This window comes from Ammodytes marinus, assembly GCF_949987685.1.
Source record: "Ammodytes marinus genome assembly, chromosome: 3".
Classification (NCBI taxonomy): Eukaryota; Metazoa; Chordata; class Actinopteri; order Uranoscopiformes; family Ammodytidae; genus Ammodytes; species Ammodytes marinus.
In genome coordinates this window covers 22766320-22778468 of record NC_137232.1, presented here as the reverse complement: position 1 = coordinate 22778468, position 12149 = coordinate 22766320, and the positions used below count along the sequence as shown (strand labels likewise).

Below are 12149 nucleotides of genomic sequence, written 5' to 3'. Positions count from 1 at the left end.
AGAAATCTCAGGCAGATAAAATAATATGTCTGCCAAGATATAATAAAAACCAAATATGTACCAAATAACTGCATTTGGCTCGAGTCAGCTTACTGTGAGGTGTGTTCCCCCCGGCAGCTGGCGGCGCATCCTGAAAGATGACTGGCATCAGGGCCTGGCGAATGGCGCCCTCCCAAGCCTTGGCCACCTCACGTCCGATGCCGCTGTTGGGTGCTACTTGGCTGGGGGAGGGAGGGGTGGGGGGGAGAGCCGGGGGGTTGCTGGGGGTCAGAGGGGGGAGGGTGTTGGGGTCCTCCCCTACAAAGTAGCACATAGTGCCTGTAATGAGCTCAAAGCAGTGAGGGTGTGTGCCCGGGGGGACAAGAGTGAAGTTGCCAGCAGGGCGCACTTCCAGGATCTCAGACAGAGGGATCTCCTGCGAGATGAATGGACCAGTGATGCAGCGTTAAAAACTTAGGTTGCACACGTCAAATAAATGGCTAAAAATGTATATTAAGGGTACATAAATTAACTGTTAGTCAATGTTTAATTAATTATAAAAATGTGTAGTATATGCTTAGTACGCATTAACTTACTGTTAATGCTTAGTTATTAACTGTTAGTAAAGACTTAGTTAAGCATCAACTATGCCTAGTACACTAATGCCAAGTTAGACATTAACAGTCAACTAACAGTTAAGCAAAACAGTTAGTTAATGCTAATTAAGCATTTACTAACCCGTGAAACTAACAGTTAATTAATGTACCCTTATTGTAAAGTGTTAAATGACTTATGAGCATAGCTTTTCCTGGCCAAGCTATATTTACCTTGTAGTATTTGTTGGTGGTGTTGTTCTGGAAAAGGATGACGCACTTACAGTCCAGACGCCAGTAATGCCTCTTTCTCTGTTGGGGGTTGGAGTAAGACAGGGTGGGGGCGGGGCGGGGCATTGAAGGGCAAAAGGAAGACATTGAGGGGTGGGATGAATAGAGGACCGAGGGTGAGGAATGGGGCATGGATCATCTGGGCAAAGTTCAGGGATCAATTATTTCAAGTTCTTGAGCTGATGTCCAGCGGAAGAGAAGAGTGGCCAGAAGAGAAGAAGGATGAGCAGGCGTAGCGGCTGCCAGAGGAAATGGTGGAAAACAAAGAAAAAAGGGAAGAGAGAGAAAGGAGACAGAAAGAAGAGGAGGGAATTAGTGAAGGCAGAGGAGAAAAAAATAGCAAGACCAAGACTAGAAAGAAAAAGAAAAGTTCCTTTGAGGTCGAATTTTGAGACTACTTTATGAGAAAGAAAAGGCAGAAAATTGTCTCTCTTTTTCCGCTTGAACACACCAAACACATCTTCTGTGAGTGCCCTTGTGTTTGCAGGGAGAGTGAGCCTCATCATCAATCTAGAGATATTCCTTCTTTCACATACAGTACATGGACACTAACACACACACACACCACCCACACGTATAAATATAAAATTAAATTGAAAAGAAAGTGAGGAAAAGCTGAGTTTGATTGACTTACAACTGTATGTTCAGCTCATACTCTGAGAAACTTTTCAGGAGAATTGCAGAATGGTTTGGAGAGAGAGAGAGAGAGAGAGAGAGAGAGAGAGAGAGAGAGAGAGAGAGAGAGAGAGAGAGAGAGAGAGATAGATAGATAGATAGATAGATAGATAGATAGAAAAAGAGAGAGAGAGAGAGAGAGAGAGAGAGAGAGAGAGAGAGAGAGTAGAGAGAGAGTTCCATGTGGATTGTGGATAAGGTTTTTTACCAGTGTGTCTTTATTACTGTAGTGAACCACCCATCCTTCCTTGATAGCTGTGCTGGATCGACGTGTTGTCTGTCTCATTGACTGCACCACTCTCATGAGCGGGATGTAAACACTAGAAGACAGAACTTGTGTGGTCAGTTAGGTTAAATGTGTTTTTGAGTGCACCGATATTTTTTCTAACTGGTCATATAACTGGTCAATAATATATATAAATAAAATGTATTATTATTTATTATTATTATTATTATTATTATATAATATTTCTTTCGGGAGTTATTTCTCGTTTTTAATTTTGTTCATACTTCTGGTCCCCGCTATTTCCGGCCTGGTTGTTGTCCGGGGAAAAAGAGCCTGGGATGCTGCAGGCCTCATCTGAGTCATCTATTGAAGACTTGTCCGAGGCGTCATACTCACTGCTGTAGTCCATGGGTACCTCTGGGTCTGCACTGGCACTGAACATGTCTGGGGTAAAAGCAACAAACAAAGGAAGAGAAATTGCAACTTGACTTAAAGTGACAATGTGTTAAATAATTAAAAATTTGAAATACTTCCGCTTGCTACTGCTGGGACTACCACTGAGGCCGCTGTACAGATAATACTTACCAGAGTTACTTCCTTTTTCTGAGAAGATAAAAAAACACAGAAGTACCAGTGAGTTTCAGTCGTCTTAGGTAATGTGTTGTTATTATGTATGGTAGTTGAGAAATGAACACTTTCATGGAAATCCATGAAGGGCTTGCCTTACCTGCCATCGTCTCCCCGAGGCAATCATTGGGAACCTTGTAAGCACAGCGTTTATGGCAGTTGAATTTGCAGTCTGAGACATAGACACAATAATACGTTCTGGTCAGATTTACATGTTGGCAGCTCAACATTCTGCATCACATGCAGAAAAATGTCTTTCTCTGTGCTCACCTTTGCACTGTAGGCCCTGCCTGAAGAGTCCACGAAGGAGCCTCTTGCAGTACTGGCAAACTGTTGGTCGCGTGTACGAGTGGACAGCGAATGTGTGGGGCACCTTCACCTTGCTCAGCAGGATCTTGTCCAGATGAACCGGTCGGCCAGTGTAGAAGCGCCGGGCGTCACTAGCTGTTCGTGGCTGGCAGAATCAAAGATTATCAATTGAACAAATGTTGTACGGGTACAGAAACTAGTCAACATTTTATAATCTACATTTTGCAACACTTTTAAAAACTACCAAACTAAGAAGGAACCAGATTAAGTGTACATTTTTGGTAATTAAACTTCAATATTTATTTTAATTTAGTTGTTTGGCCACTTGGGGGCAACAGAAACAAGTTGTGTTGATATGGTTAAGTCCTTAGCAAACATTTGTTTAACACATCCAACAAACACTCAACAAAATGACCATTCATTTGGAGAAATGTGTGCGTTTACCTTAAATCCAATTGTTAATTTCAGCTCTGCTTCTGATCTCTGCTAACAGATGGTAATAGTTGTCTCTTTAGCAGCTAAATGCTCCACTATGTTGTTCACAGTAAGTCACTCACTGTCTGTCTGCTGTGTTGAGTACAGTGAGTTTTCAATGTTTGAAAAAAAAACTATAAACAGCTGACTGCTGTGACCCAAAATACCAAATGATTGCGATTAGAATGAACTAAAACAGTAAAGCAGCTGAACATCCCTGTTGAGCTGAGGGGAACTGCAGATTCAGCTGAAATGTCTATGTAGTTTCATCACTACAACAAACCTCTTCACATCGTCAAATTGTTTTCACGTTGTCTTTTGAATCATTGTTTGTATGAAAATATGGACTGTATTCACGTCAAGCTCACGATTCCTTGCCGACCTAAAGGCTTCCCTAAATCTTTTAAATCAAATCAATCATTTAGCAATTATGGTTTTTATTTGGATTTAGCTAATCTGTTTACTTTGAGGGTTCACCCAAATTACAATGGCAACATTCCACTTCTCGGGGAATGCAGTCATGCATGTAGAAAGTTATGATTTTATTTGCAGAGGATTTAAGCTAACCATTTTAGCAATCCAATGAAAATGTTCACTGTTTTTTTTTTCACTGCCATCACATGTGTGTCCTCTATCACATATTTTGCACTCAGTTTTCAAAACTAAACTTATCTAAACTAAAGGGAGTTTACAAGCAAAGCTGTTTAATGTGGTCTAAATAAAACATGTTGTCCCCCTGGAAATCCTCTAGAACTTTAATCATCAAAAACTGATCACAAAAGAAATGAGTGCATGAAACCACCAATACCATTTGTGTGTGTGAGCGGACAAGGCTGGTGTCCTCTGTGCAGGTGGAGGCTGTCCCTACGCTGTACACCGACTCAGTGGTGGAGAGACGCAGGGACTGGCTGCTGCTCAGGGAGGTGGTGGAGAGACGCCTCTTGCGAGCTCCGCTGCAGTTGTTGGGGATGCTGAAGGCACAGCGTTTGTGGTAGTTTAGTCCACATCCTGCAGGGGGCGGTATGGATCAAAGAACCAGCAAGCAGGTGAGTAAATGGAGGAGGTGGAGCAACATTTGGTGACAATTTCTCGGGAGACATTTGTGGACTGCATGAAAGTGTTTTTTTTCTTCTCATTCACACTTAAGTAATCCTCCCTTTATATATTCCTCACCGTCACACTTGAGCCCTTGTCTGACCAGTCCAAACAGCATCTCTCCACAGTGATCGCAGAAGGCCGGAGCCCGGTATGAGTGCACATTGAGTGCGTGGGGCCGAATCTGGAAATCTTCAAAGGTAGCTGCCGCTTTTTAAGCGATAACAGGGTAAAAGAGACTGGGTCACAGGGTGATCAAGATACAATCATACAACAGTGGCTCGGTAGAATAAAGAACGATTAGATGGATAAGAAGATGGAAACAGGATGGAAAAATAGATGTTTTTCCTTTACGGACAGGGGATTACCGTTTGAAACAATGAAAGAACAGATTAGATTGCTGTAAGATATTACCTTGTATAACCAGTAGTTAAATAAGCAGATAAGGACTCATTTGAAAAGCTGTGATGCAGAGTAACCGAAGTAGCGAAATGGAAATAGCAGATGAAAGAGTCAGGAAGGTCATTAAGATTTGACTATGGTTATCTTTGACCCCATACGGCTATATTTAAAAACAAGATAAGATAGATGGTTTCTTACCAGAGAGCACCACCTCCACCAGATCACCCTCTTGAATGTCACTGGCGCCTTTAACCAGTTGCAGTATGTTGTTGGTGGCCGTGTCATGCTTGAACAACAAGATCTTGTCATAAATGCCATAGAAGCCGCACTCTGGGAACTAGAAGAAACAGAAAAAAAACATAATGGAAATGGAGGTTAGGAAGGTGAACTGTAGAGAAGGCAGACTGTTTAATTAACATTTGGATCGTTATCCTGGAAAATAAAGAGACCTTTCAATGAAAGACGAGAAGTTGCCTTTTGTACAATTCATTGACGGGCTTCATACCAGCAACCAACACAAATGTATGAGATTTACATTTGTGTTGCATTCAGACGTTGCAATCAAATCAATAGTTCACTGAAAACCCAGACTCTATAAAAGGTATTTGCAAACAGAGGGCTTTCTTTTGAGTATTTAGATTTTTTTTTTCTTGAATGTTTAGATTTTCGTTTTTTATCTATAGATACAACATGTTGTATGAAAACGGATTACTCTAAACTGACCTGAGTTTTACAGGTAATTACCAATACCCTCAACTTTATTATGATAATCATGCCCCTGTAATATAAAGCATCGAACACACACACACACACACACACACACACGTGTAAACACTGATGGACAAGACACACAGGCTAAAGTGGAAAAGCAAGACAAAAGGAGAAACTCGACCCATCTTCTTATCAGTCATATACAACGCACATACGCACTCACACACACACACACACACACACACACACACACACACAGACAGACAGACAGACAGACAGACAGACAGACAGACAGACAGACACACACACACACACACACACACACTATATGACTGTGTCAGTCAGAAGTCAGCAGAGCAAGGATGCAATCATAGGGAAACCCTGCTCTCCTTAATAGTTAATGTTGTCTGGTTCACTTCAGTGGTCACACAACACAGGACACCGTGGGTACACACAGACATGGGAAAACAGAGCGAGAGAGACTATGTGAGCTTTAAAACATAATTTGTCTTTTAGTATGAATACATATGTCACACCAAGTGATGACCTGTATGAAAAGGAGAAGAAGAGGGCAAAAGTGGTTTAGGTTTTAAACACAGGCACACCTCCTGTCTCCCTCAGTTGTTTTTCACATGTTGGAAGTCAAGATTCACCATAATGCCACCGGCTTTAACAACTTACAGGAAGGGAAACCCTGGTCTCCACCTTAGAACGACACAATGATACACATACACCTCCTCTTCACTTACCAATAGACACACCCTCCTTACAAACAGAAACACACAACCCCCCTCCATTTCCCTTCTTTTTGCCTAAACACACACACTCACACACACACACCAGTACAATCTCCCTTTCAGTTTCCCAACAGGCACTCCACATCACCACATCTGAAATCCAGGCCGACTAGTACCACTGCCAAGCTACATAGTGTGTCCACCACGCCCCAGGAGTGGGCTACTGCTACTCACCACACATGCAGTCAACAACAAGACTCAAACAGCAGCACATAGTGGACCTTTTTCCACCCTCAAATCTGCAGCACATCCTCAAACTATTTGACAACAAATGACAGCCATAAAGCACAGCACAGACACAAGGTTAGGCCAATAAAGCTATCAAAGAGGAGGAGGACAACAAACCCTGGCGGTGTTTAAGAGGTGTATGAACAAAACATAGTGTAAACGTTTAAATAACACTTTGATTTGGTACGCACATGTAATATGGCAAGTTTATTCACAGACGTGACCAAAGAAAAAACAGAGTCAAAATTATAAACCAAATGTATATACATGGCAAAGACGAGAAGAATTAAAATATAATTTTGAGGAAAATGGGACAAAAGTGATTTGTCAACATATTCCCCTGAATGATACAAGGTATAAACACAAGATTGACATATCATGTCCTACTTTTGATTTAGTCAGCCAACTCAAGTGGATTAGATTGTATATACATTTTAATATGTAAATGTTTGATGTTTAATGTAGGGAGTGGGAAGTTATAATAACTTCCGCCTCCCAGGGATCGTACCGAGTCTAAAAGCTTTCACGTGGATACTGCCGTAGAGGTTGGACTTTTGAAATGCTAAGAAAGGGAACAGCAGCAATTGTATTGGCCGAAACACACCATAGTTTCCATGTCAGCGGTGTGGCATGAATTAAAAAGTACACCGCCATGATTAAAAGTGAGCATTGGATATGCTGCACTTGCAATAATTCCATGTGTAGTGTCTTTTAATTAGTGCTTGTCCCACAATTGTTTTTCCGAAGTCAGTAAGCCATTACTCCTGAATCCATGAAACACCTTGGCTGTGTCTTGATTCAGGGGTTGCAGCCTACGTAGGCTGCATTTGAAGACCGATTGCGTCATAGCAGCGCGCAAAGGCTGTCCCGTTTGCAAGGCTCCTTGCAAAGCTCCTCATATGCGGCCGAGAAATGCAGCCTTCGTTTCACGGTTTTGAAGGCTGCATCAGATGGATCCTTCGTGGCCCAACATATCCCAAGATTCATTGCGTTTTTTTCAGAGATGGCATAAAATAAAATAAAAAATAACAAAACAGCAACGTGTTGCTCCATCTTCTTAACTTTTATCTTCCTTTCTTTTTTTCTTGTACTTTTTTTTTCTTTTCGTCTGGTAGGCAACTTCTTTTTATTTTTTCCTCCGTTGACAGGGCTGTCTCCGTTGGCAGCAATCAGGGTTGCTAGGCAGCACAGGAGCGGCGAGTCGTCACGCAAGGTAACGGCTTGTTACGTAAACCGGAAATGCTCGTAAACCGAGACCTGCGGAGACCGTCTCATTTAACAAGGCTCGTTGGCCTTAAAACCGGCCTTAAAATCGGCCTTCATAGGCTATAGCCTTCATAGACCGCGAGACTGCGTCCTACCAAGGCTGCAACCCCTGAATCAAGACACAGCCCTTTTCAACAGTTGTCATGGCCGGGACAACTTAATAGTAGTTCCAGTGAAAACACTTATGGGAGTAACAGGGACACCTTCTCTGTTGCTGTTGAGTTTTGTCAAATGTTCAACGCTGCGAGCAACACCAGTTAATAACAATGATCATCTTAAGTGGGTTGGAGGTGGAGATGGATCTCTCAGAAGCTAGCCAGATAAACCCAAATCATAACCAGTATGAAATCATTTATGTGTTTTTTTAAAAGTGAACAGACCCTTTAAATCCAACAGACGCCTACATAAATGTGTCTGACTTTGGGTCAATTAGATGATACAGACACTAATAAGAAGAGGCTCCAAACGTTTTCCCTAGTCCAGACTTGAAAAACCCACAAGTTCTCTGACAGGACCTTAACACATAATAACTGCATGCATCGGTACCTGCCATGACCACAAATAAGACCAACTGCTGCCACTTGTAATTACAGACACCCCAGAGCCCGGATCTGAGGACTCTGAGCCATGCCTATAATCCACAGACAACCCTCAGCCTAAATCATCTGCAAGCCCCACGGTGCTGTATTATGCCAATATTTCTGCTATTAACCCCACACTGTGACTGTTAATTTTCACTACTTTTCCTCAGCAACTCAAGACACAGGGCAAGTCATATTACCCTGCAATGCACTGTCAAAAACATACACAGTGTACCCACCACAACTGCAGTTGCCACGTCTGTGCAGACCACACGTCTTTACGGCTCTACTGAGAAGCACAACATCCCAACTCCCCGAAACCACATTTACCTCAGAGAAAATCACCATTTTTCTGCTTTTCTTCCTTTCCCGTTACAGTTTTCTGTCAAAGTACAGGGTGGGAAGAGCACAAAAGCCGCACATTACTTCTGTCTGCAAGTCAACTTAGTGAAAGGTTGGGTTCTTTCTCTTGTAATTACATGATCATCCCTACATGTTTGTGTGTGCCCTGTGTAGAGGTTGCGGGTATTGTTGCAAGAGACTGTGTGTGCATGTGCGTGTGTTTGTGTAAAGTCTGCAGACAATGAGTCGGCTGTTTTATCATACATACTGTAGTATAGTGTAGTGTGGTTTGCCTGGAGACAGGGCTGTGTCTCTAGCCGGTTTGTTTGGGTTACCAGGGATCAGGTTGCCCTGCATTGCCTGCACTATTCCTGCAGCTCTTCGGGCCAATGAAGCCATTATGAGTGAAATGAATTATGGACTAGGTTTTCTTTACCCCAACCCCTCCCTGTTTTTCTCCCATCCATCTAAATGTCCTCCTCAGTGCCTTGTTTATCAACCATCTACTTACTTCTCTCCTGGGCTATCCAGCTTCATGTGACACTCTATATTCTTCTTCAATTAGACATCAAACTTCTAATATAACCAAAATGAGCCTCCATGAAAAGGAACAGCATACAAAGGTCCTGTAAAGTAGACTAACGGAAGAAATGGTTGCACAAAGAAAAGCATTCTGTCATCTTTTTCTGAGCTTTTCCAACCACTTATATTGTCCTCAATGTGGTCCACTCCCTCTCTCTGCAAGCTGATGTAATGTTAAGGTCAGCCAGTGGCGCGCCTCCTCGCCAATGACTTGACTAACCTACTTTCTTCAAAGGTTCAATGCTGTGTTCTGTTCATGTTGGAAAGACTTTCCATGGAAGCAGACAGGAATATAGAGTAGTCTAGAAATCTATACAATGAGGGAAATAAGACATCAAAGAGTCTTTATCTCAATGTATGTGTCCACCTAAACTCCTTCAGTCCCAAGTTGCAAATATAGGTCCATTCAATGGTTAGCCGATCAAAAGACATATTTAGACATGTCATATTTAACTGTTTCAGTAAATGCTTAAGTAAAAGTGTTTAATATTATAGGATTCCAGCTTCTCATTTGTGAAGACTTGCAGTTGTTTTTAGCCAACAATATGAATAATGAGTTGCAGTCCTAGATGTTTTTGCACAATGTCTTTTTTTAATAATCAGGGCCATTTTAAAATCAAGAAATGTTTGAAGTGAGATTTGTGATTATGAGTATGCTCATCACAACAGAACAGTATTATGAACATCTAATTAATCATTGAAATCTGTGAGGTTTTTGGTGCACTTTGGTTTTACAGGAGTGTCCAAAGTGGCAAACCACTGAGAAAGCATCCCTCATCATCAGCACAGCCCTTAACAACGACAACTTTCACTTTTTCTATCGTTGTAGGTCTCAGTATGTTGCTACTGTCAATAACGTCATTAGGCCATCAGCTTCATCCAGATTTCCCTTTAAGTCATTATTAAAAACACACACTCACACAAAAGGATCCAAACAGTCAATAAGCCGCTTCTAAGATCCTTTTGTGTGAGTGTGTAGCCATATCGTTCTGTGTATATACTACTACACACACAAACACCTCCTTCTCATCATATCAGTGTGATGTCATGGAACAAGGCTTTTGTGAGTGAAATCTTATCTCTAAAACATTGTTAATCACACACACACACACACACACACACACACACACACACACACACACACACACACACACACACACACACACACACACACACACACACACACACACACACACACACACACACACACACACACACACACACACACACACACACACACACACACACACACACACACACACGCACACACACGCACATTCTGACTTGATGGCTGCCATTTACTCTCCATCCGTGCTCATCTTCTGTTTATATCGTCATCAAACTTTGCAACCCACCCCTGGTCACATAACGCGGGTCACAAGCACAGGGGTAGTGGTTGAGATCTATTGTCTGATATGCAACAAAGTGCAGTCAAACTGGAACCTGTACTGTGTGAAGCTATGACCTCATTCCTTCTTCCTTCTTCCAGTTCACTTGTTGTTTGTTTAGGATGCTACATTCACATTATAGAAGCATTAGACAACCTTCTTGTAATGACGAACTGTACTTTGAAACCAATTAATCATCAAGACAAAACATTTAAAAAAACTCAACTGAAAGGACATGCAAGAAAAGACACAGCAGCAGAGGCATGCAGAGTTTTTCGTAACACCTCAGCATCAGGTTAACATTGCCTCATCAAAGCATTGATGCTCACACACAAGCACCAGCGGCGATGTCCGGTTGTGTCTGCTATACAGTTCAACTTCCAGGGCTCGTCATACGGGTGCAGAGCAGGGCTTCTAAATATAAACCCTCTTTATATAAAGATGCTGCGTGCATGTGTGAAGAGCACAAAGACTTTAATGTCCTGCTGAGAAAGCCGCTTGCTTCTGCTTTACATCCTCCCCATCACTTCCCCTCCAGTAGCTCAACATGAGCCACCGTCGACCACCAAGCCGCACAGATATTCAAAAAACACAAACTCAGACACACACACACACACTCACACCTAATCAGATTAATGTGCCAGCTTCAGTGCCACCTAAGGGGCACTTTACACGGTGAAAACGTGAGTTTTCCCGTTTTTGGTTTAAAAAAAAAAACCCCGTTCAGACACAATTTATCTGACATCTTCACCCGTACACAAAGTTTTCAGAGGAAACGGGCCGAAATCGCTGAAGTAGCAGCCATGCCAAGCCAATAGTCAGCGGTGACACAGCTAGTTAGTAGATAGCTCTTCCGGTACAATTTGATGCATAAAACCTTACTGTAACCGAAAATTAATGCCACTAACGTTCATAAAGCGGTTGGTGTAAGCTTGGGGTTACAAATATTGTAAAAGACAAGCTTTCTGTCCTCTTATTTCACCGCATTGAACTCGGAAAAACAGCAGACTTGCTGATAGTGAAGGGGCTTCGTGAGCGGATATTTTCCTGTTAGGCGTACTTCAAAATAAAAGTCAACTCACGTGTGTCCAGCGAAATGCTATGAATGTTTAGCCAGTGAAATGCTTTTACTGTGAAGCCGTAGCCTTAATGCTCCTTTTGTTGAACAGTAGCCTAACTTAACCGCTGCACGCTGATAGTGTTTTTTTAATGTAGAGCCGTGTCCCTGGCATATAGAAGTGACACACGTTTATTTAGCTAGAAAAACAGGCAGAGCACAACTCTTTCCCTATTTGCTTGTAGGAGCGATTGGTGGCACGATAACAAATGCATCAGCAACAGCACAACGTCCATGAGCACAATGAATACAGCTCGGTGATCCGCCATTGTTGTTGTTGTTTTCCAACTGGCACACGTGGACCTACAAAGACGGCGCATGCCTATTTATATCCAAACGCAATGCGCATGTGTGAGGGTGGAGCCGTGACGTCAGCGTTATCAGGGGAAATGGATTCGGTGTTTACAGGAAACCAAAACCGTTAAGTTTTCCAAAAAATCCTCCCTCGGAGGTGATCTCAAAAATC

The 12149-nt window shown here is 42.3% G+C and overlaps 1 protein-coding gene across 1 annotated transcript in view; it reads right to left on the bottom strand.

The window, feature by feature from the left end:
• prkd2 (protein kinase D2) overlaps window positions 1–12149 on the bottom strand; it is a 37109-nt gene that overhangs the window by 9736 nt on the left and 15224 nt on the right. The window contains exons 2-11 of the mRNA XM_080053601.1: window positions 4870–5008; window positions 4348–4479; window positions 3983–4182; window positions 2662–2845; window positions 2492–2563; window positions 2350–2367; window positions 2049–2208; window positions 1747–1858; window positions 807–884; window positions 94–415 (exon numbers count right to left, since the gene is read on the bottom strand). Coding sequence (XP_079909727.1) covers window positions 94–415; window positions 807–884; window positions 1747–1858; window positions 2049–2208; window positions 2350–2367; window positions 2492–2563; window positions 2662–2845; window positions 3983–4182; window positions 4348–4479; window positions 4870–5008 — 1417 coding nt within the window. The remainder of the gene's footprint in view (window positions 1–93; window positions 416–806; window positions 885–1746; window positions 1859–2048; window positions 2209–2349; window positions 2368–2491; window positions 2564–2661; window positions 2846–3982; window positions 4183–4347; window positions 4480–4869; window positions 5009–12149) is intronic.